Source organism: Quercus suber, unplaced genomic scaffold, assembly GCF_002906115.3.
Source record: "Quercus suber isolate HL8 unplaced genomic scaffold, Cork oak 2.0 scaffold_1088, whole genome shotgun sequence".
Classification (NCBI taxonomy): Eukaryota; Viridiplantae; Streptophyta; class Magnoliopsida; order Fagales; family Fagaceae; genus Quercus; species Quercus suber.
The window spans coordinates 88,200-114,450 of NW_027070493.1; the positions used below are offsets into that span (position 1 = coordinate 88,200).

The 26,251-nt window shown below is 34.4% G+C and overlaps 3 protein-coding genes and 1 long non-coding RNA gene across 4 annotated transcripts; 1 reads left to right on the forward strand and 3 right to left on the reverse strand.

Moving 5' to 3' along the window:
* Positions 1 to 1,017: 1,017 nt before the first annotated feature.
* Positions 1,018 to 3,877, reverse strand: LOC136065697 (uncharacterized). Its single transcript, XR_010627292.1, has 2 exons — positions 3,604 to 3,877; positions 1,018 to 1,250 (listed from the first exon to the last, which is right to left on the reverse strand). It is a non-coding gene; the product is annotated as an uncharacterized LOC136065697 (long non-coding RNA).
* A 3,071-nt stretch (positions 3,878 to 6,948) lies between these two features.
* On the reverse strand, positions 6,949 to 9,697 carry LOC112004863 (thioredoxin-like protein Clot). Its single transcript, XM_024037102.2, has 2 exons — positions 9,457 to 9,697; positions 6,949 to 7,376 (listed from the first exon to the last, which is right to left on the reverse strand). The coding sequence occupies exons 1-2, from the start codon at positions 9,599 to 9,601 to the stop codon at positions 7,123 to 7,125; spliced, it is 399 nt and encodes a 132-aa protein (XP_023892870.1). The 5' UTR covers positions 9,602 to 9,697; the 3' UTR covers positions 6,949 to 7,122.
* A 1,039-nt stretch (positions 9,698 to 10,736) lies between these two features.
* On the reverse strand, positions 10,737 to 14,646 carry LOC112004862 (small ribosomal subunit protein cS22). Its single transcript, XM_024037101.2, has 4 exons — positions 14,182 to 14,646; positions 12,330 to 12,431; positions 11,922 to 12,221; positions 10,737 to 11,228 (listed from the first exon to the last, which is right to left on the reverse strand). Exons 1-4 carry the CDS (start codon positions 14,497 to 14,499, stop codon positions 11,190 to 11,192), a joined length of 759 nt encoding a protein of 252 aa, XP_023892869.1. The 5' UTR covers positions 14,500 to 14,646; the 3' UTR covers positions 10,737 to 11,189.
* A 4,389-nt stretch (positions 14,647 to 19,035) lies between these two features.
* Positions 19,036 to 21,357, forward strand: LOC112004861 (FT-interacting protein 3). Its single transcript, XM_024037100.2, has one exon. The coding sequence runs from the start codon at positions 19,036 to 19,038 to the stop codon at positions 21,355 to 21,357; it is 2,322 nt and encodes a 773-aa protein (XP_023892868.2).
* Positions 21,358 to 26,251: the final 4,894 nt, after the last annotated feature.

The following is a 26,251-nucleotide window of genomic DNA, read 5'->3' on the forward strand; positions in this document are numbered from 1 at the left end:
AACCTTAGAAATAACAAAATTCTCTCATAACCTAAAAAATGACCAAAATTCCCCTAATTCCCTCTAAAATTATCAAAATACCCTTAGAACCTATAAAATGATCAAAATATCCTTAGAACCTATAAAATGATTGTAATGCCCCTGAAACCTAAGAATGACCAAAATACCATTAAAAGTTTATCGAAGGTGATAGGGGTGAACTAGCCAAGGACTCTCTGACGGTTAAGCCAATATTTTTTCCAATGACTCAAGTATGAAAAGTGGATGAATACCTTCCTTAACAGGGTGAAATCCTTTTTATAGAAAGTTTGGAGTGGGTTTACTTGTTAGGTGCCACTAATATACTGGGAGATGGGTGGACTTAGTAGGGAGAATGGAGCGAATTTCGAGGAATTCACCCCATATCTCGGAATAATGGATGGTGCAACCGTTCTTGGTTTGCAGAAAACATCTTAGAACTTACTAAGTGCTGATCATCCATGATCTTTCGTCCGTCGATGACTTGTCTCTTATCCTAGACGACATTCTTCCTTTTTGGTATTACTTCTTTCCTCTTTCCTTTCTCGACGTGGATATTTTGGACCGACTCCTATGGACAATATATGTACTTTTTAATTGCCCATCATCCTTAAACCCTAAAAAATGCTTGAAATACCCTCTAAACCTAAAAAATGACTGAAATACCTTCAGAACATAAAAAATAACTGAAATGACATTGCAACCAAAAAAGTGACTGAAATACCCATAGAACACCTTGGTGCACTCTAGTTTTATAGGCTTAGGTTCTACTGATTTGTATGTATTTTTATTTTTATCCCAGTGGAATTGGAATTTATAGACTCAAGTTCTTCTTCTTCTTCTTCTTATTTTTTTTTTTTTTAAGTTTTTGTTTAAATAGCCGACATCTTAGTAAATCTCTTATAGCATCATTTTAAGATATAATATAGATCAAAAATTAATTGTTTCAACGGAAATGTCATTCTTTTAACTTTTAACACACAGATGAAGTCTATGCATAAATTAATTAAGTTTCGCTCAATAAATTTTTTTTGGCTAAAACTCTATAATATCACATTAGAATCAATACCATTGTAGCTACATTTTTTCAACAACTAATACTTTATAACAACTAAAAGAAATTTGCTTTTTCACAAGTTGTATATGCTTAACAACAGTCCGAAAATATCTTGCTGATGGATGGCATCCACCTTTTCCTTGAACGTTCCAGCTTTGGCAGATGACTGGCTTCACTGTCCATTTACAAGTGTAGAAAATGTATTAGAAATCAATAATATGCCAATTAACATAATAGTTCAAAAACTAAGGCGCTAAAAAGCCAAGATTTTCAGGTGTACAACATAAGGAGCAGTAAGATTCTAAGGGGGTAATATATTTAGCAGATTATAAAATTAGGGGTGAAAAATATTTGATGAATTAACTCTCCCAAGACTACAAATCTAAAATAATGAACCATGAACCAAGTGTTCCGTGCATGACAAATTACAATTACAAGGAAAAAAGAATTCATTTGTAGATAGGACCATCAAAACACATAATAAGCCCATGAAAGGCTCTATTCCAGACCTTCACTCATCTGACCATTCCCTCATCCTACTCATTAGCTCTTAACAACTTAATAAGTTTATTAGAAAGGGGAAGAATGGTAAACTAAGAATTTAAGTTTATATAACATTGTACTGTACTTAACCAGCTTGACTACTCAATCCAAAAAAAATCTCAAGTGTCAACAAATAAATATAGAAGGAGAGGCTTTCCACTGATAACTTTATTTTTATTTTTTTGAGAAAGCACTAATAACTAAGTAAATACTAACTGAAATGTGGTCTTACAAATTTCTTTAACCTTGATATCCTTAAATAACTATTTTATGAGGTTGATTCCCAATATCTCGTATTAGTTCAAAACATCAACAGTATTCATCATACCAATTTAGTGTAGATGTCACCTGACTATATTAGAAACAGAGCAACTTTAGAGAGGTTTGAGGATATTTTCTTAAAAGTTAAAATGAATCAGACCTAAGGTAAACAGTAAACTACTGAATATAAAATTAGAGACATTAACATATCTATTTAGCAGGTCATTCTATTGGCAAACAAAGCAACTAGGTTACCCACTTGAAAACACAGCTTAAAGTGTTTCTTGCTATAGCTTTCCCAGTTTGGATGGTACAATTTGAATCATAGAACCCACTCTGATGACAATGACTACCAAGCCAACACAGTATTGCAAATTACTTGCTAATTGACAATTATTCAAGGAGCACCTAGCTTTAAAACCTTGAAAATGATTTCATCCAAAATAGTTCATCTGAGAAAGGCTTTGCAAAAATAATAACTTTGTCACCATGATCCTCATATAGCATATGCTCACCCTTAAATCTTGAATCAATGGTAGCAGCTAATCCTTTCCAAATGCTATCAAACATTTAGGAGCATGCCAAGAAGTTGCAAATAGACTTCAAATTCACAACCCTAGTTGACACACAAGTTCCACACAAGCTAGTCAAATAAACAAGTAGGCTGCCTGTGTGCATCCCTAAACATTTTTTAGGGTACCTATCACAACAAAAAATACTATTTGTTGAAATTTTAATTGCCTCATTTTGCACCTCCATTTAAAGAAGTCCATTGTGAATATACATGCCTATTCTACTACTGAACTGTTCACATGCATACTCAAGACCCTTCAAACAGATCAAATAGCAACACAGTGAATGTACACAAATCTTGTGACTTAATTGGACATGCCCTTATTCCAATTACTAGTCAAAAATAAAAAGAAATTAAAGTTTGGCATTCAAAAATTGTATATCACATTTAAGTAATTTTCTTTTTCTTTTACAGTATATCAAGTACCATAAAATGATTGGGTTATGAATATGTATGTTAATGAAATAAGATCAATAATACAAATTAAAAGCAAGAAACATTATGTGATAAAAAAGTTTAAGATTGCTACTCCTGTTTCTTTATTGCAATAATCAAGCAGAATCTTTATTAAGAAACACATCACGCATTGGTTGTTGATCCTATAAATAACACAACAAACAAAATTTCTCTGCAATTTGTAATTGTTCCATGGAGGAAATATAAACAAAAAAATTTAGTTCACAGCAACATAAAGAGACGATAGAACAAGAGAGATCAACAGAAAAATCCCAGACCAAATGAAAAGCCACTGACCCACAGAAAACAGAAAGACCCATTGAATAACCATGGCTCATCAGAAAAATTAGATACCCAAAGACCCACTGAAAAGCCCTCTAAAATTCACAGCCACAAAAACCCAGGATAACACCCAAAGAACTCATTGAAATTGAACCCACAAACCGAAACAACACAAACATAGGGCGATAGAACCGGAGTGAATGAAATACAGAGAAAATACAATAAAACAACACAAACTGCATGAAGAAGATTGAGGATTCCTCCTCACCCAGCCCATACACAATACCCACAAGAAAATCAATGAAATAAAGAGTCTATATATCTACATTTTCAAATGGGTAATCCTAAAAATAAAGAAAAAATGAAACAAAACAATGACATTGAAATTAGAATTTTATGTTTGGATCCTTGCCTTTAAGATATCAAAACGATTTTCATCTTTGAAGAAACCTTCACTTGAGAATGCAAGAAGAAACAATCTGAGAGGAATGGAGAACATGAGAGAGAAACAAAGATGTAGAGAACACGAGAGAAACTAGAGAGCGGCGCTGCCGATTTGAGGTTATGGGTGTGCGGCTGCGGCTGTCTGGTTCTTGTATGGTTTTAGCTGTGATTTGAGGGTTTTGTTTAGAGAGGCAAACTGAGACAGAGCAAGCAGAGGTAAGAGAAGCAAACGTGAAAGAGAAAAGTTTGATGAATGTTATAATTTTTGGTTTATATATAAAACCTGTTTAATCGGTGGCCAAAACCCATTAAAATTACATCAACGGTCAAGATTAAAATAATATTAAATAGAGGGTTCAGATTTAAGGGTACCGTACCCCCTCTAGGGGGGGGGGGGGGGGGACTGTAGAACGACCCATGACTAGTATTTATTTGATACATGGTAACTTTTACTACTGATTGTACATGGTAACTTTTACTACTGATTGTAAAATGTGAAAATAATAAAATATAAGTTCTAAAACAAATTGCACCATGTTGCTTAATGCCTAAATCTATACACATATCCAACGATTAAGAAAGCTCCCATGAAATGGGAAAAAATTGGCCTTTACTCTTTTTAAAAAAACAATCCAGTATTTTGCCATCTTTTTCAAACTAATTAAGGAAATGTCTCTTTTTTGTAACTCGATTTATGATAAATCGGGTTATATAAAAAAAAATTTCATGAAGCACTATAGTGGCGTTTTTAAGAAGCCTATAGTGACGTTTTAAGGACCTATAGTGACGTTTTGTGACTCGACATCCATGAAATCGAGTTATAGGCAAAAAATTTTTAAATTTTTTTTACCTATAACTCTATGAATATAGGCAATTTTTTTTTTTTTTTTTTATACCTATAACTCGATTTCATAGAGGTTGAATTACAAAACGCCACTATAGGTTCTTAAAACGTCACTATAGGTTCCTTAAAAACGCCGTTATAGGGCCTAACTTGATTTATTATAAATCGAGTTTCAAAAGAGGGCCATTTCCCTAATTAGTTTGGAAAATAGGGCAAAATACTAGATTGTTTTTTTAAAAGGACAAAGACCAATTTTTTCCCACGAAATGGTAAGTGGTTTTGTGTACCTCTCTTTGCAGTGCAAATTTCTCGATTTTGAATTTGATTTTTTTATATATTCTCTTGGATTTAGCATTTCAAATATTTTTTATTCAATTAAGGTACTTTATTTGTAATGTGAAAAGCCAAAAAGCAAACTGACTAGAGAGTGGACAAGCAACACAGTTCTTCTTTGAATCTGAAAATCATGCTTAAAATTTTGAACGTAATAAAAATTTTCAATAATCATATTTGATTAAAATTGTCTTAATCTCTAGTAAGACCCCATAGGGCATGTCTCCTATTGGTTTTTAGACTCCTGAAAAAATAGTAATTAACTAGTTTTAAGACCAAATTGTTGATTAGATTAATTATGCAAAAATTTAATTAATCTAGAAATTATCAATATCATGCACAAATAGCATAAATGTAAATGAACACAAGATAGATGACTTAGCTAAACAAATGCAACAAACTAGTTTTATAGTAAAAACCAAGAGCTCCGACTTGGCCATATCATTTCAAATACAAGTTTACAGATTGAATAACTTAATTCTATGTAAACTTAACTAAAGTTACCAAACTTAACTTTGAGAATCATGGACTTATTTGATATGGAGATGTTTAACGTAAATCTCTAGTCGACGACTCCAAAACTATGCTTGAAGATTTAAATCTAGCACTTTTGATGTCCGGGATTGAATGTATGTATATTGATTTTCGATAGCGACTATGAGAGCAACAAGCACAAAACCTTCAGATCTATAATATAGCAGCTCCAAAGTCTTATTCAATGTGTATTAGAGTTTGTTTAAAACTTTAAAACCCAACTTTAAATAACCTTAGGTTGTTTAGATGAAACTCTAATCACTTCATGGGCTGATGGGCTGAATTCGAAGTCTACGCTTCTGGATTGGTCAAGGTGTCCAGAGGTGTCGAGCAAAACAATGATTTTGAAGCTTCTAGGTGGCACTTACAGGTTACATCATTGTCAAGACACTTTAAAAGTACTAAAATAAACAATCTTGTTCACATATTCGCCAATCTAAAATCTAAAAACTAGTGAACGCACAAGTGAACATACCTAGAAGGTGAGTAGATCAGTAGACGGTAGTATCTAGCATCCTTTTGAATGATTGGATTCCAATTATAATGAAAACTTCTAAAGCCTTATTCGTGCTACGTTATTCTCATGATCAACTTAGCATGAAACCGGTAGAGCTTTACTAGGAAAGAAAGAAAAATTGACAGTCAAACCCTGGTTTAAAAAAGCTCAAATTCTTTCATTAATCTAATTGATTAAAAAAATCGGCATTTAAATTAAAAATTGAAGTCCAATTCATTCTCTTAAATAGTCCTATCCGAAGGAGGTCAAATTTTTTGTGTCATTTGGTTGCTTGTATCTCAAAAGAAATATTTTTGGATTTCTGTAGCTCTAGTGCTTTCCTACCATCAGCAAAATTATCATATTGGCTAATTAGCCACCATTTATGGCCTACATTTCAATAATAACACTAAAAAGATGAAACCTTTATTTCCTTGGTTGCTAAGGCTGTGTTTGGTTCAATATAAAATATTTTCCGGAAAATAAATATTTTCCAAAAGTGCTATTTTCGGGAAAGGAAAATATTTTCAAGTGTTTAATTGCATTATGAAAATTGTTCTAGAAAATATTTTCATGTGTTTGGTAACATTCTGAAAATGCTATTTTCCATTGCCACCCACACAAATCCCACCACCACACAACAGGAAAACTACCAAAACACCACCACCCACACCACCACAACAACAAAAAAAAATCAGAGATCAACGAGAGAAAGTAAAAAATCAAAATCACACAGAAACGTAGATTGATTCGTGGGTTGATCAAAATCACACAAAAAATCAAAATCAGAGAGAGAGAGAGAGAGAGATTGGTTCGTGGCGAGAAGGCTTTGGGTCGAAGATCGGTTCGTGGGTTCGTAGATCGGCGAAGTCGAAGGCGTGATCTGGGCTCTGGGTTCGCCGGCGAAGTCGAAGGCGTGATCTCTCTCTCTCTCTCTCTCTCTCTCTCTCTCTCTCTCTCTCTCTCTCTCTGCGCGTGAGTTCGAAAATGGTTTGAAGTGAAAATTTTGACTGAAACCAATTTCCGAGTCAAAGCCATTAAAACACACGGTCAACTGAAAATATTTTCCGGAAAATTTATTTTCCATGCGCAACCAAACACCCGCATTTATGGAAAAGCATTTCCGGAAGTGATTTGAAGCCAAAACAAACACAGCCTAAGTTGCTACATTATTCATCAGCCTTAGGAGGATACAGATTAAAGTACCAATTGTTTAAAAAAGATGGTCTGAGAAACAAATGGAATTGAGAGCCATCTTACATATAAGCAGCAGAAAACATTCATTTGCCAGCAACAAGGGCATCAATTTTGTTTTCAAGGTGTGCTTCATGGTCTTCAAGGCGACCTTGGATAGTATCATTTTCCCAGCGGATGAGCGTTGGAACTCCTGTCAGCTTAAACCTTGAGTCTACTCTCCATGGGTGCTGGGGATTCCTCCATGTTGGTCTATCTCCAACAAAAGCTCTCAAGAGTGCCACATCATCTGCTCCTGTCTCCAGCTTCTTGTAGATTACAGGTTCAGCTCTAACACAATCTTGCAAAGAAGACAACAAAATGTCAAGACAAGGCATACAGTAAAGAGCTCAAGAGGAAACACTTTTAAGTAACGAATTTGTTGTCTGATGTTTTCATGTTTTACATCAAGCAATGGCTTAGCTACTTAGAAACTCAGGGTTAGTAGCAAAAACTTCTCCATCCACAAATAAAATTTGAAAGGACACTTTTGAATGCAATTGCAAATAAATACCAAAATTTTCCAACAATTTTTGGTCAGAAATTTCAACATTCAAGCTGCCATTACGGATTGCCATTCAGCAGGGTACAAAACATGTGCGGAAAAGAATCTGTGCTTTGTACCCCCCTTTCAAACTCTAGAATCTCCCCCCCAAAGCTCTTCTCTCTCTCTTGCCCACCCCCTCCCCCCCGCCCTGCACCCCGCCCTGCCCCCACCAAAAAATTAAAACAGATTAGAAGCAAAAGGTTGTACTCCAGGGTTACTTCATGTCTAATATTAAGGCAAACTATTTTATTAAGTTAGTGTTACAACAATGCTCTTCAAATGTTATCCCAATGCTTCATGCAAATTTCAACGAAGTTTCTAACTAAATATGACAATCCAAAAGGATTTTTATTTTTTAATTTTTTTTTTATTCTCACCAAGGCATGGCCCTTTGGACCCACTCTTAGGAAGTAAATCACGAATACATGACCCCATCCGCCAAAACCGTGAATCAAGTAATTTAGAAGAACTCCAATTGGGGATCGAACTGGATAGTTTCAACTTTCTTTGTCACTTTATATTCCTCTCCATAGGCTAGTAACTAGGAAATAAAACCCTTACTAAAACAAGTTAGGGAGAGATATTTCCAGATCAATCAAATATCCTTCGTAATCAATGGCATAGTCAAATAGTTTACAACGCAATAAGTTTCTTTAAGAACGATTGGACGTCATAAATTGCAAATTATCCATCCACACGCACACACTGACACACATGTACAGGCTGCTAAGTTCTATGTTGTATAAGTAGTTATTTTGTTATATAATACCTATTCTCTTTGTTTAATCTTTTACTTTCTGCCATCACACCTTATCCCATTTTCAAAGGTATTGGAATAGCATTTCTAGTTCTAATCTTTCTTCTCTTAGCCTCACTCCATCACTTCCTATTACAGCTACAAATTGATCACCAATTCTGCAATTTTCTTTAGACCGTCTTCAGATTCTTGCATTCTTTCACAAAAGGGTAGCTGCTTTTCACCTAAAATTTTGGTTTTTTCTTCAAAAATCCCATATAGGCTTTTTAATTTAAATTTTCTAGGACCGGGGTTTGGAATATATCATAAAATGGACAAGCTTGCACCAATACTTTATTTTCCAATTATTCCAAATGTAGAACAAGCCTAATTTAACATCCTTTTTGATGCATCAGTCAATTTTATGATAACATTCATCAATACAAACAGAAAATTTCTTTTTCATAGACTATTACACATGCACCTTGTGGGTGATGCAATGTTACACTTACACCCACACCCCCATTCTTATGGGGGAAGGGAGTACCAATTAAGCTACAATTTATTGGCCCAACACAAATAGATGCCTTAGGGCATGTCTGGTACTGTGTAAAATTAATTGACCCTGTAATGCAAGAACTTAAGAAGGATTTTACCATGTAACACAATATCATCGTTTTCTATTTAGGTAAAAGATAAATACTTTACCTTTCAGACTTTCAGTAAGAAGGAAAAAACAACATACACACACTGACACACATACCAATACAGAAGCCACCTAAAAATCAAGGATAATTCATAATTCTATTCTATGCACCTCTATGATTTTTTGGAGAAATGATATCCCAATGATCATGACCATTCATTTCAATTTTTGTAATTTCAATCATTCATTCATGTAACTTTATAATTCTATGAAGATAAACTGGTTATCCCAATAATAGAGGAACGTAGAAACACTCCCGAATCAATAAATTGTGACAAAATACCAAAAACCCACAAACGATTTGCAAAAATAAAATAAAAATATCAAGAATTCTGTCATGGGATCGTGGAAAAGTATAAATATTTATAACAAAAATAGGGAAAAAAAAATACCAGGGCACCAGCTGAGAGAGGTAGAAGGGTCTTTGTCAGCCAAGAAGAGAATGAGATTGGCTTTGTTATTGGGTGCTTCTGATCTGAACTTCTCAAACACAGTGTCAAAGTTTGATACTGTGGCGTCCAACTGCTTCATCGGCATTTTGGATTTTGAGTTTCTCTTTCTCTTTCTGGAACACTAGAGATTATGGTTTTGGAAAGAGACAGTGTCAAAGATGTTTTACGGTCGCGGTAAGTGTTTTAGTTTTAATAGGATAATCTTAAGTATGGAACGACTGAAATGCCCTTGTACTTGTTGGTGTTTGTGGCTTAGTTCTTAAGCACACGATTCACGTGTGCCACTCCAAACAGCTGATTTTTGGGGACATATTGAATCAGTGCATGTTCCCATGTCTGCCTATAACTCATTAGCCCAACCAATTAGCATCTTCACTTTTTAGAATTACTTCACAGTAGGATTCCTATAATTTTATCCATTTATATATATTTTTAAGGTTGATTCTTTTACTTGAACCCATTACCTATGGCTTCAGGTGAAAAGCATTTATCCAAGCACTAAAACCCAACTTTTATTTTGCTCTATCATCAATGGTTTAAAATTTTAAATACATACAAAAATGATAATAGTTAACGTTTGTCTAAATATTGATTAACTTGAAATTTAATCCATTCATTTCAATATGCATTGATCGGATTTTCAAATAATGCTACCTTAAAACTCTAGAGGATTAGATTTTCAACATGGATTGACTTTAATAAGTATGATTCTTTCGTGCAAGCCAATCAAAACCATTTGTTTATTTGGGAACCAGACCAAATCAATATCTTCTTTCTTTAGAGATAAAGAGGTATCCCTATTGGTCCAAATTTTTGGGCCTTAGCAATTGCCTAACTTGCGTAGTGGTAGAGCCAGCACTACCTGTCGATGCGGTAGTTTTAAGTGTAAATTGTTGGTCAATTGTCATATGGGTGTAACAATATTCCGCTCTCTTTTGTGGAGTTGGATTTGGGGGTTTAACTTGAATCCTCTCAACTTGCACTCAAAAAGTTGTGTATAAATAATGGATCTACTCATAATAAAGTGACTAGTTTTACACAAATCTTTTCCATTTTCCAGGCTTGGGATCAACTCTAAACAATATATATCACACTAGACAAATGCCGAGTTCAACTTACACTAGATACGCAAAAGTTAAAAGATTGTTGAGTCATTGAATACTAGAAAGAAAATATAAGAACCAAAGAACCTAATTTAGCTTATAACAAAAGAGTTAAAATGTATCATTTGTAAATACAATGATGGAAAGTATCACCATGAAGATATTCAAAATGTAGTATCCATGCGTAAATAATGGGGGACAAACCACAGAAAATGTATTCCTATTAAGGGAGAGTTAAGAGACACGAGGCTACAAGCAATGCTTGAACAGAGCAACACTTGATTGAGCTCATTTATCACCAGCTTGAAGAAACAATCATAATTTGAGGCACCAATTTGCCATGCTTGACAAATAATACTAGTACTATATACGTATACTAGTAGATGCACCAGGAAGCTTTTGTAGAACAAATTGCATTACCTTATCAAAAAAAGGATCAGAACTATGTAAGAGACCCAGTACTAATTCATTAAAATGTATTTCATATAAAATAAATAAATAAAAACTGCCCTAAGTACAATGGATACAAAGTTGAACATGCTCCAAAATCCCATGTTGCTGCCACCTACTTTATGCCTTATTTACACGAATCCGTTGCCCTTCTAACAACTGCAATGAAAAATATGTATTAGGGTAATGAAATGTCCAAACAACAGCTAAAATAGATAAAAAGAAAACCAAGTTCTCAACAAGGTTCCAATTATTATCAATAAATGAATAACTATCTACATGAGAAACATGGCAGTATGTGGCCCAAGAAAGCGGCACCAAGAAAGATACAATCAGGATATTAGAATTTAATGAGTAAAACGTAGCACAGACAGAGAGTGCAACATAAACTATGGAAATCAATTACATCCTTTAAGCTGCGTTCCATATCCATCTATGTCAGTGATAAAAACAATAATCAAAGATGAGCAAGGGGCATAATGACAATAAGAAAATTTTCTTTAAGAAAAATATTTTTATTCATAAATATCTATGAATCACACAAATACTGGGCAAGAAAGTTAGGTTTGATACAATTGATGAAATAATGGCCATAATAATGTCGGGTTATATCAGAAGACATTAAAGGCTTTACCAGAGGAAAAGGAAACATAAAAAACCTATAGCCATCCATAACTGCAGGAAAACCAGTCTGACAACAATCAAAAGCAAGAATAACAATGTTCATTGATGTATATACATGTGTGACCATCCACATAGGCACATAGCACTGCAAGTGCATATGTGAGTCTATTCAGATACACCAAGCTTCCATTTAAAGTTTAAACAAAACAGGATCAGTGAACAACTCACAGTGTTGTTAAAAGATGTGATTGCAGTTTCTACATCCTCATCTGAAGAAAATGTAACAAACCCGAACCCACTGGATTTTGAGGTCCCTGGAACCCGAGAAACCTTTGCACTAAGAACCTTTCCCTTTTCAGAAAAGAACTTTTCAAGAATTTCCGTGGTTACTGTCTTTGCAAGATTTCCTACATAAACTTTGTGGGGGCTATCAACAAATTGAGATTCCTCTACTTGCAAAAGTGAAGATTCTACTGTTGACAAAGGCTTTTCTGTTATGTTTACTTTGATCTGACGTCCTCCAATTTCCTGTCATTAACAGCACATGAAACTCATTAGCCTTTCACTATAAAATTATCAATACAAACAATGAACACACTGTGATTTTATACTTCTTGATAGATTATCTCAACGTACAGTTCCATTCAGTTTCTCTACTACTGCATTTGCATCCTCAACTGTCTTCATTGTAGCAAATGCAAATCGGCGGCTTCTTCCAGAGTACTTATCATACATCACCTATAAACAAAAAAAATGGAAAGAAAATCATCTCAAATTGCAAGAGTAACCTATATAGCAAACCAAAAGGCCCTCAAATCGCAAATCATCAGCTCCTTGCAGAGTAATTATCAATTTATCATACATCAGTCATGTATTTCAGCGGAATTTCAAAGAAAAGGTTTAATGAGTGTGCATTAGTAACAATAAAGGTTGATAGCCTGATCCCCAAAATCTAGTATTATTCCATTCAATATTGGTGATCTTATCTTCTTCAAATTTCATGTATGCAATCGTATGGATCTTATAATGTATACACCTTGAATCTTTTGTGTTATGATGAATTCATGTATTCTCTTTCTATTATAGATTCATTTTCACACATAACATTAACCAAAGGATTATCAATCAATTACCATGCTAGAATGTAAAAAGAATATCATTTGATAAAAACTCAAAATTATATCATTTCATGTAACTTTTTTTTTTTTTTGAAAACTCATTTCATGTAACTTCAAAAAATAGGTTAACAATGATTTTTTATTATTGGTAAGTTATACAAGCACCCATCGGGTCTTGAACCCACAACTTCAGCTTTCATCCCCTTATTATAGAAGGAGGAATTGCTATTGAGCTATAGGTCATTCACACAATCTTACTCATGCTCCAAAAATTTCTTATAAGTAAAAGACACAAACCATAACCATGACAAAGTCAATTTAAAAATTAAAAAAAATAAGTACCAGTTCCATTTGTGTTCCTTATTGAATACCACAAATCTACAATTAGGCCAATGCAACAATTTAAGATCAAAATTTATCCAAAAAAGTATATACACATTCATAGATATAAAACAATTCTACCAAATAACATGTATTTATCTTTCAAAATGAGGACAGATTGCTATCCTAAATTCCTAATGACCTTCAAGCTCTAAAATGTAAAGTTTTCAGTAACTATTGAACCAAAACAGCACAAGAACATGCATACAGAACGTGAATAAGAGAGAATCCAGAGAAAAGTACCCCAGCATTCCATATAAAAGAATTCAACCAAAGGACATGTCTTTATCTTTCTTAAAATATACAATGAGCTCTAAGCTCTAAAAATTAAACTCTCAGTAACCCAATAAACCAAAACACCAAAAGAACATAAACACACAACACGAAATCAGAAACTGTTGGTCCCTATACTTTAGCTTATGAGCATTTTTAGTCCATGAATTTTTTTTTTATTTTTTTTTTTATTTTATATATAAAAGATAGAAATTCTACTCTAGCATAATCTATGTGGACAAGAACTTTGTTCTTGTGGAGTGACTATCTCGCCAAAGGTGTGCGATGGTAGTCCATGAAGTTAAAGGTAATTGCTTTTAGTTTTTAGATGGCATGGTGAAGCTATAAATTGACATATCATCACTCTGTTGGAGACATTAGGAACCAACAAAGAAGAAGATTATTTTAAGTTTATTTGGGACTAAAAATAATCACTTTAAGTTGTCAGGGACAAAAGGGCAATCACAAAGTTGTTACGGATTAAAATTCATCACTCTAAACTTCAGGAACTAAAATCGTTCATTTTAAATTTCAGGGACTAAAATCAATCATATGCTAAAGTTTATGAACCAACACCTTTCCCTAAAAGAATTAAACCAAAGGAGATGTCTTTATCTATCTGAGGATATATGGTACCTATCCGAAAGAGCCTCTAAAGAGTAAAATTCTCAGTGACCCAGTAAACCAAAACACCAAAATAACTCAAAAACTAGTACCTCAGCCTTCTCCACAGCACCATGCTCTTCAACAATCCGGGTGAGCTCAGCATTATCCACAGTCCTAGGAATGTTGCCAATGTAGAGCTTCCTTGCAGCCTCTGAGGACACATCAACTTGGGTGTCCTCAGCCACAGCAAAGAGCACTTGGGGGCGCTTGGGGGAGAGAGTGAGAGGTGAGAAAGTGAAGCTGGGAAGGTTTTGGAAATGGGTTTTTTTGGGGGTTTGGAAATGGAGTTTTGGTGGGAGTGTAAGGGGTTTTGTGGGGTTGTAGAGGAGATTATTGGGAGGGGAGAGTAGGGATGAGATTGAAGCCATTTTGTTTTGGGTTTTTGTTTGTGAGAATGAGAAGTGAAGTGGAGAGGTTTTGGAGTTTTGAGAGGAGAGTGGAAAGGGGTTGGGCGAATTGGGAAACAAATTTGGGTTATCTCACATTATCTTCTTGTCTGTTGAGAGTTGAGGTTGCGACCCACCCGCGGGTTACAGAAAGTCCTTACTTACGATTTTTTTGTTTTCTTTGTTTTTGTTTTGTTTTTTTTTTTTTTTTTTTGTTTATTTTTTGTTTTAATAATTAAAATCTAAAAGCTAGGTGTTAATGTTTGTTACAATCCGCGAATACAACTCGAATTTTTACTGGTTAGAATTGGGTTCAGATTATAAACGAATCAATCTGAAATGACATATTTAATACAACTCGTTTAATTCACATAACGAAATATTCATTTCATTTTAAATTTGTTAAATGTGAGTAATTATAAAAACTTATAAATGATATAATTGTAAGTTAAAACTTTACAAACCCTAAAGAATTTGTGGATGATACTCATAGTCATAATCATGATCAGACGATTGGTTGCTCTAACTCCTTCAATATTACTACTTAACATTTGGTGAGTTTTGGGGATGTTATATTTTTGTTAAACTGTGTTATTTTGATTTTGGTTGAAATGTACGCACTTTTTTTGGGATGCAAAAAACTTATTTCTAGATGAATTGTATTACATTATAGACTTAATATTTATTAAGTAATTTGATGTTATTTTGAACTTTTGGACTATGTGTTTTTAAGTATTTGATGTTATTATTAACTTTCAAATTGTATGCTTAATAAGTATTTTGATGTTATGAGTTTGTATTAAATATGTTACTTATTAAATTTATAACAATATTCATCAAGCGTTTTTTTTTTTTTTTTTAAGTGGGTTAAATTGATTGAATTGTGTCAACCCAACCTGTTTATATATTAGGCGGCTTGAAATGGGTAGCGTCACATTCATGTCAACCCAACACAACTAGGAATGGCAATTTTTGCCTGACCCACGGGTACCCGACCCGGCACGACCCTAATGGGTTGGATTTTACCCGGTTCGATTAGGAATAGGGTTGATATGGGTTTAAAAAAAAAACCAATCCGAGTCCGGGTTTTATAAAAAAAATCTGAAACCCGGCTCAGATAAAACCTGGTTTCCCTGAGATTACAAAAATACCCCCTATATATAGGCATATAGCTATAATCTAACCCTAAGTCTCTCATTTCTTCAGCAGCAACTCACGCGTCCCTCAGTCCTAACCCTTACTCCGACATTTTCTCAGCTTAGTCCCTTATTTTAGCTCATGTAGTTAGCCAATCACGCCTCGCCTCCTCACCCTTACTGCCTCACAGCCCTCACTCACTCTTAGTCACTGCCTCACGCACACGGCCTCACTCACTCTCAGTCATTGCCTCACGCACACTCCCTCACTCTCGTCGTGGGTGTGCTTACCGTTTGCTCGCTGTGGGTTTGCTCGTTGTTTTCTCGCCGTTGGTTTGCTCGCCGTGGGCCGTGGGTTTGCACCATGGGTTTGGGTTTACTCGCTGTAGGTCTAGGTTTATTTTGCCGTGGGTTTGGGTTTAGCTCACGGTGGTGGAAACCGTGGGTTGCTATTTGTTTGTTTGTTTTGTTTTTTTTTGGTGTTGAATGTTGAATGTTGATGGTGGATTGTGGGTTGATGGTGGTGATTAAAGAATAGAAACTGGGTATTATGAGTCTTTTTTTTTTTTAGAAGCAGTATTGTAAGTCTCTTTGCATTATAATTTAAAATTTTTTTTCTTTCTGTTGGGGTTAAAAGGGCCCGCAGGGCTTGTGGGGCCTAGCGGGGTGGGTTTGGGCCCTGAATAAAAAACCCATTTGATAAATGGGTCGTGTTCAGGTACCAGGTTTGGACCCGCGAGGTGGGTCCAGGTATGTAAAAACCCGGCCCGAACCCGACCCGTTGCCATTCCTAAACACAACTTGTTTATTAATCATGTCAAGTGGGTCGTGTCGTGTCAATATATTTCATTACAGGTCATGTTAGGGTTAAAGTGTTATGACACGATTATTAAATTGGTTGAGTTTGAGTTGAGTCATTTAACCGAATACCCCTAACTTCCTCAACACAACTCGAACACGACACACTAACCTGAATTGACATGACCCTCATGGCTATCAGTAATTGTACTCTCATACTCATTAAGATACATTCACACTTCATAGCATAACGTCTTTAATGTCATGTTTGATGTCTACATTTAAATTGTGAAATAGATGATGTACAATAAAGAGTGTATGAGAATCAAGTGTGAAAATCAATACTCGTGCACGTGTATATGGAAACCCGTCTCACTTAGGGGTTAATCCCATGAGAAGGAAGTTACATATATTAATACACAATATTATTTTTTGGAGTTATGGTCATAATAGACTTGTTGATATATGTTATCAGGTAAAACTTAGGTGATGTGCAATACATTAAGTTCCTTAATTAAATTAAAATACAAAACTACATTAAATTAAATTTTCTTTGGAAAAGGCAATAGTCTTTGTGAGTTATTGAGTAATGCAACCAAATGTATAAATTTAATTGAGAAACATAATATATTGTACTCATTTGAGCATGACTTTCAAATATATGTACAAGGAATTTGGTATACAAGATTTAGTATAGATATACAAGAAAAAAAGGCTAAGAATTAATGCATGTTATGTAATTAAATTAATGTTGATATGGATTCTAGTTAGCTTAACTTCTTGTTGAAAAAGGGATTTAGATTAGAATTCTGCCTTTATAAAAAGCTAACCAGTGTCTTGGCGTGATAATTGAAGCAATTAGGAGAGATGAATGGTAGGTAGTCTTATGTGGCTACTATTGAATTATCGATTATCCCAAAAGCTTAAACTAAACTTTTGGGATATGGTAAATTTAATCATTTAGTCACATAATTCTAATACCCCCTCTCACGTGTGGGCCGAAACTACATTTTTAATAGGTGAGACCTAACACGTGAGATTTTAAATGAGAGATAGAGTGAAGGAGACAAGAATCGAACTTAGGATTTCATACTCTAATACCATATTAAATTTCCGATTGTCCTAAAAGTTAAATTTCTAATGGTCTCAAAAGTTTAGACTATTGGAATATGATAAATTTGATCATTTAACTACACAATTCTAACAATTACCTCCAATTCCCCCCACTCCGCGCGCATGGAAGATGAACTTATGACCTCATTTTTTAATAAGGCTAGTGTTGATTATGATTCAAGAGACTTGCCAACTCAATTCACCATCATCTTCTCACCAAAAAAATTAAAACTCAATTCACCATCAAGCAATAAGATTAAAAAAGAAAATTTGCTAAAGTCTAGTTGTTCTTTTCTTTTAGTGCTAATATTCATATTTTGTTCTCGATAATCAGTGCTAATATTAGAAGAAGGATCGATATTAGAAGAAGAGTGTTAATATTCTTACTTGGAATGATAAATTGATAATAGAGTAGGCTGCAACAGAAAGAATTTGAATCACTTAGCAAAATCAAAATCATTAACTCATAAATCTGAATCATTATATCTATTTATTGTTAACTGTTAATTTTTAAACAAAAATCATTAAAGGTATATCACTCCATAGTTAATTCTTCTTTTTTTTGAAAAAATTTGGAAGTACGTATAAATTCTTAGATTTTTTTTTTTTTTTGGAAAACCAATGGGTTATGGCTTTCATGCAATAAATTACAACCCAACTATTTCCATATTCCTTTCTAAAAAAAAAAACTATTTCCATATTTAAATCATTCCAGGTGGACCAATAAAAATTGAGTGCCCCAGATTTCCCTCCCACTGATATCTCTCTCAGAATTTTCTCTCATTAATTCCATTCACAAACATTTCCTTCCTTGCCGATTTTCTTTTCATTTTGAACCCACCACCCTCATTACAAAAATCTTCACACCCGTTAAACCCTACTGTTTTTCATTCTCTCTCTCTTTTCCAGTTCCTCAAAAGAACTGTCTCTGCTATTTTTCTCTTTGGACTCCATTGAACCTGTAAGTTAGTTTGCATTTCTTTTTTTCCTAACGTCTAACATGATTTTTTTTCTTTGCTCCTTGATGTTCCAACGTTTTTTTTTCAAATAAAAATCTTGCAATATATTTTGTTCATAATAGTATAGAGAAATGAGAATGGTTGTGATAGGTTGATAACTATTATGAATGGATCCACACTAGAAATGCTTTTGTAACTAGTTTGTGTATGTGTATATATGTATTTTTAAATCCATGAAACTTGTTTCCTTTTGTTTTTCTAGACATATAATCTGAATTTGGTTTTGTTTTTTAAAATGGGGTTCTCTTTTTTCTTAGAATACAATTGTATTATTATAGATACAGTTAGATCATGGTTTTTGACTAATACTATAGTTCACACTTCACAGTTTCTATAATATTCCAATATTGATGTACAAACGGCCTTGTTATTAATTTGATTTCTTAATTACAATTCAGATTATACTTTGGTTTCTGAAAATGTTTTGCCTATTGTGTTTTACAGTTTGATCAATGGCGAAGCCAAAAGAAGATTTCTCTCTCAAACAAACCAAACCAAACATCAGTGGCTCCAAAAACACGACTGGTCCATTGAGACCCCACGACCTCGTTGAACAAATGCAGTTCATGTTCGTAAAGATTTTGAAAGCAAAGGATTTGGTAGGGCCTGATGGACCTGATACCTGTGATCCTTACGTGGAAATTATACTAGGAAACTGTAAGGGCACCACAAAGATCTTTGAGAAGAAGTCAAGCCCAGAATGGAACGAAGTCTTTGCTTTCAAAAAAGAGCGGATTCAGACAATTACTTTGGAGACTGTTGTCAGAGATAAGCTTAATGAAGTGAGTCATGAAATGATTGGTAAAGTCAAGTTCAATATTGGTGATGTTCCTATGCGTGTTCAGCCAGATAGTCCATTGGCGCCACAGTGGTATAGGTTGGAGGATAAGAATGGTGTGAAGCTTGGAGCAGGAGAGTTGATGTTGTCTGTCTGGATGGGGACTCAGGCAGATGAAGCTTTTTCTGAAGCATGGATTTCGGATGCTGCAGAATCTGCAGGTACAGCGTATACGAGGTCTAAGATATATCATTCACCTAGGCTATGGTATCTTAGAGTTAATGTAATTCAAGGTCAAGATTTGGTATTCAGAGATAAGAATAGGAAGAATCCGGAAATTTTTGTAAGGGGTACACTTGGGAATTTGGTGTTGAGAAGTAGGAGTTCACCAAATAAGAATGAGAATCCTATGTGGAATGAGGATATGATGTTTGTAGCAGCAGAACCATTTGAAGAACCTTTGGTTTTGAGTGTGGAGGATAAGTTGAATCCGAATAAGGAAGAGAGTGTGTGCTTGGGGAAGGTTGTAATTCCTCTACAAAATGTGATGAAGAGGGTGGACAATGCACCTGCAAGTGCTAGGTGGTATAATCTTGAGAGACCTGAAATTGCAGGGGAAAGTAAAGAACAGAAGGAGGTGAATTTTGCAAGCAAGCTTAATGCAAGGATTTCTTTAGATGGTGGTTATCATGTTCTTGATGAGGCTACTAACTATAGTAGTGATCTCAGGTCTACGGTAAAGCTGTTGTGGAGGCCTAATATTGGGCTATTGGAATTGGGGATTTTGAATGCTACCGGTCTGCCAGTGATGAAGGGTAAAGAGAAGCGTACTGATGCCTATTGTGTAGCTAAATATGCGTCAAAATGGGTGCGGACAAGGACTATTCTTGATAGTTTGGCTCCACAGTGGAATGAACAGTTTTCATGGGATGTTTATGATTTGTGTACTGTTTTGACAATTGGGGTGTTTGATAATGGCCACATACAGGCAGGGGATATGGCTGGAAAAGCATTTCATCCAAGGATTGGGAAGGTAAGAATTCGTTTATCCACTCTTGAAAGTAATCGGATTTACACTTACTCTTATCCGCTTGTGGTCTTACAATCTTCTGGGGTGAAGAAGATGGGAGAAATTCAGTTGGCTGTGAGATTTTCTTGTGCATCTTTTTTTGATACGCTGCAAAATTATACTCAACCTTTACTTCCCAAGATGCATTACCTTAATCCTCTATCTGTATATCAGCTTGATAGCTTGAGACACCAAGCTGCTTTTATAACCTCGTTGAGGTTGAGCCGTGCTGAGCCACCTCTAAGGAAAGAAATTGTTGATTACATGTTAGATGTTGGATCAAATATGTGGAGCATACGGAGAGCGAAAGCAAATTATGATAGGATCTTAGATCTTTTGAGTGGTATTTTTGCATTAATCAAATGGTTTGAGCAGATACGCAATTGGAAGAGTCCTGCTGCAACAATGGCCTTTTATTTCCTGTTCTTGGTTGTGGTTTTTGTCCCAAAGCTGACGTTGTCTACAATCTTTTTAGTCCTTTTTCTAGTTGGGGTTTGGCGCTGCATAAAGAGGCCAAGGCATCCTCCTCACTTGGATGCCAAACTATCTCATGTTGATACAACAAATGAAGAAGAACTCGATGAAGAATTCGATCCACTACCATCTAAGAAAACAGGTGAAGTTTTAAAAAGGAGATATGATCGATTAAGAGGCATTGCTGGGAGGATGCAAGTGGTGCTTGGCGACTTGGCAACTCAAGGGGAGAGGGTGCAATCTCTTCTAAGTTGGCGAGATCCAAGAGCTACAATGATCTTTGTGTGTTTCTGCTTGGTAGCTTGCTTTGTGACATATGTCACTCCTTTTCGATATGTTCTCATTCTTTCTATGACTTATGTGCTAAGGCATCCAAGATTTCGTGTTGGCTTTCCTTCAGTGGTCCAGAACTTTCTAAGGAGGTTGCCTGCAAGAACAGATAGCATGCTTTGAGAACTCAAAATGTTAGGTGTTAATGTTTATGCACATGTTTCATTGGTGTAGGTGAAGCTTTTTCGATTTCCTTCTCTGGCGGTGGCTGTTGAGTTTTCTTTTATGATTTGTAATTTTCCCCACCATATACCTATAAAGAGGCTTGAATTTGCAGTTTAAATTTTAAGTTTTAAGCAGTCTTTGTGTAATGCTTTAATCATCTGTATTGATATTATTCTTTTCTTTTTTGGCTAATTTTTCAATAATTATATTCCTATCATAAATGATCACTTTTCTTGCCCCCCCCCCCCCCTCCAAAAAAAACATTTCATACTTCATATAATTGCAGTGCCTCATCAGTTGATTAGCTATGGGTAGAACTTCATATTTCTGCTATCAGGCTTCATTTGAGCTCGTGGCTCAATCTCTGCTATGGTACCTCTAAGCCAGGTGCCATGAGTATTGCCTTCCGGTTAGAGCTTAAGAAGAGACTGCTACAAAGTATGTTCTGTGCATTAAGTACATGCCTAAGTTTTTCACATGATGGTTTAACTATTTTTTTTTTTATCACTATTATCATTTAACTCTACCTATAAAAAAATAAAAAAAAAAAAAAAAAAACTATTTGTTTTATATTTCTTATCGCGTGGAGTTTACATTTGTTACATACCCAACTTCTTTACAGGGTATGATAGTATGTCAATCTATGAAGTATGATATTATTTCTATATATGGCTAATTGGCTATAGAAAATGAAGTTAATACAGGCATATAACTTGTGCTATAAGGTTTTTGCTAATTCTGTTTCAACATTAAGAATTAAGATAAACATTATTCTGACACATGGAATTGTTTCATCATAGGACCTTTATTTTCTGCAGCAGATAACAATATGCATTTGATTTAGCAATTTTATAAATCGTGACTGTTTTTCTCAGTTAATTTTATGAAATTGTAACCAAATTAGGTGAATTGATTGTGTGGATAACATATTTAGAAGATTGTATCCCAAGGAACATTAGGAGTAGAATCATTGTCAGAGAGAACCAGGTATTTAAAAAAAAAAAAAATTGATTGTTAGGCGAGTAGAATTTTTTTTTTTTTTTTTTTTTTTTTTGGGTCCATTTTCTTGTCTTGAGTTCATGGAACTGTGAGTTTAGTATTTATCCACTTATGACTTATCCTGCTGTTTCTTCTCTCATGCACGTTAAAGTCACATGTTAACAATTGGAACATTTTTTATTCGAAGAGTGGATGAGATGGATTATTTATCAATCAAACACAGTAATTTCATTTTTATGTTCCATTGGTCTTATTCTATTTCTGCCAATATCAGGCTTGAATGCTTAAGGTCATTTCATTTAGCCAGCTGGGTAGTTTTCCCATATGTGCAGTTTTGTGCTGAACACTTACAATTGAATAATTGGTTGCTAATATTGACTTTATGTTATGATTTAGCTTCCAAAATCAACAAACTGGTTTACTATATATCTACTGAGGTACTTATCCTCTTAAGCTATACCTTCTTGAATTCTAATTTGATAATATAACCCCATGTACCGGAAGATTACGCATAAATGTGATTACCAAACTCTTGTATATACTATAAATAACATAATGATTTATGTCTAGGACCTTCCATAAATGACAGACAGAACAACTTGACTCTTAGCAAAAAGTTATAGTGCTAGTACTCTCAGTTCTAGCCCTGTAACAATATGGTTTGATTCATGCCAAAATGTGCATTGTGGTGAACTAACTGCTACTTTATAGTTCAAGCATTCTGTCAATGTTTCTAATTTCTTTTTTTCAAAGGTGACCTTTTGGCTGCTCTATTTTTTCTTTTACCCCATGTTATAAAAAATTCATGTTCTTATGGAAAGTCGGGGGTGAGAAGATTCGAACCTAGATTCGCCCATGAAGTGAATCGGGCAATACCACTGTGCTACATGACTTATGGTGGCTGCATGCAATTTTGGGTTCAATGCATTGTGTACATATATTTTCTGAAGATGGTGCTAAATATTGTAAGTGGCAAAGTAATGTGAGATATAATAATGTACAAACTGTTCATTGTTGTTTGGTATCATAGACATAAGAGTCAATATAAGCTACATTTTTTTGTTTGTTTCTGATTATGGAATTGGTTAGAATCTATTAAATGGCCATGAGCGGCAAACCGTTTATTTATCTATGGGGGGCAAAATGACAGCATCTCTATAAATGGGCCAGGCCCAAGCGAAACACCATTTGGGCAGTCAGCTTGACTAATTACTGTAATAGTGAAAACGGCTTACCGTTTATAGGATCTCCCTATTTCGGGAGGGTTAAGACCCAAATTTCCCTAGAGAGATATTCAATAAATTTTTCTTTTCACTGTAGTAATTTTTTTTTAAGTACCAAATTGTGGCAACTCTATTTTGAAGTAACCATAATAGTTATTCTAAACGTTGAAAAACTAATACTTTAGTAACTTACATAATAAGATACTCTTAAGTGGATTGAATCATAACATCATCTTAATCTACTTAGAAGAGATGATTATAAACGTTTTTTTTTCCTCTAGGGGTTAGATTGAGTTAGCCATTTGGCAAGTTAGGTAAGAGCCTAATGCCTAACATGGAAGAAGACTCCATAATCTCAATTTCATAGAATAATTATAATACTATATATATGACAATCTAAAAATAAAATATAATTCATATTCTTTGGATTTTTTTTCTTCTAAGAAAGTGATTCATGTTTGATTGTTTTATAAAAACTAGTGTATAATATGTGCATATGCATAGTACAATTAAAAACAATCATAATTACACATATATATGAGTTCAAATTTTACCTTGTTTAAGTCACACACACACACACACACATGATTTTTACTCTCTTTCTTTCTTTTATTTTTTTATTTTAGTTTTTTTTGGATATACACTTGAGATTACTCTTTGTTATTATTATTATTTTTTTTATTATTTTTTATGATTTATTTATATTTGTCTATTCGACTTTTGCATAGCATTAACTCAACTAGAATAAAAAAATAAAATAAAATAAAAACTTAGATAGGACATATAGTTCAAAATTAGACAATAATTAGAATCAAATTTTTTTAAAATATATATTGTGGGGGAGAAGGCCCAACCATACGCAGTGGGCCTAAAGCCCAATGTGAAGGTTATTATAGGTCTGAAGAGGCTAAAATTGTCGAGGGATACTTCGCATGAAAGAAGGATACATGGGGACGAAGAGACTCCGTCCGAAGAGAGCATCAGCGCTTCGAAGAGATCATTATCCTTGGGTGTAAAGATTTTAGGTCATATAAATATCTAGAGTGTTCGAATGAGCTTACTAGTGACTTTGGCAGTCTAGATAAGCTTTGGACACGCTTGGAGATAATAAGAGTGGAGAAATATCTAAAATGAAAAGCTGCCACCACCGTATTAAATGCACTATAGCAACTTTTCTAGCCGCATTTATGTGGAGAAAACCCTTGAACAGTACAACTTCAACTACCGCCATTCACAAAAGCTGAGAGAGATACATGACATGACATACACTCAAGTAGGGAGCTGGATGAAGAACAAGTGGATGATGAGGATGATGGGGGAGGATGCTATATAAAGAAAAATGGCTCCTAAAAAGGGGGGGGGGTTGAACTGTAACAAGAGAGAATTGGAACCTGTATTCAATCTATCATAAGTCTTTTCAGACTTGAGTTTACTTGATCTTTACGTGTACTTTTATGTTGGTTTATATTGGTATGTTGTGATAAACTGTTGTAAGTTCCATAGTTAACCTAGCTCTATCATCCACACTCTACAAATTTATTGTTTTTGGGCTTGGATCACAAATCCTAACCCTACACACACACACACACACACACACACATATATATAGATACTCATATTTCTTAAAAATACTCTCTTTCTCTCTCTTAAAAAGTAGTTTTGCAATCAGTCAACGTAAATAAATTGAATCACATAAACAATTTTACTATCTACCTTTAAAAATGTCTTTTGCCAAAAAAAATTATCATCAAACCAATTATTTTTTCTCTTAGCCTTAAACTTATTCGCAGAGGTTACATTTAAGGTAAATAAGGCTATCAAATAAATCTTATGTTATATTTTTTTTTACTAATAATTAACAAAATATAACAAAAAGCATAAATAACAATAAACGAACAAGAAAATGTATCCAGCCTTGCATACTTGTGGAGTGACCACCGTGCACCCTTAGTGTAGTGGTCACTCTACAATTATAAGTATTTGCAGGGTGCATGGTGGTCACTCCACAATTATAAGTATTTGCAGGGTGCATGGAGTAAGGACTTTGATTCAAGTTTTTAGGAGGGAGTTTCATGTACATATACAATTATATTAAACTAGAATAGAATTTCTATCATTTATAAAAAAATGTATTTTTTTTTAAAAAAAAATTATCATTTAAACCTAAAATTATATCAACCCAACCCTGGTTTTAGCCCCTAATTAATTTATTAATTAAAAAAATTTCTTTACACTCAAAATCATATCATTTTCATTCCCTCAATATATGTGTTAGTTTAAGGGAAAAAAAAAAATCAGGCCCATATACTGAAAACACAAGGACACATTCAGGCCCATTAACCCAAAAAAATCCAGGGTTTTCGGCCCACAAAACTCTATTCATCACAAGGATTCCCTAGGGTTTTTAACACTCCGAACTTTATATAAACAATATTACACACACATATATAAATCTCCTTCAGAACTAGGGTTTTCTCTCAGAGCCTCCTCCATTTCCCAATTCACTCATTCACAGAGAGAGAGAGAGAGTGAAATCTCAATTCCAATGGCACCAAAGCAGAGGACCCCAAAGGTTAGCCGGAACCCAGATCTGGTTCGCGGGGTCGGCAAGTACTCCAGGTCTAAGATGT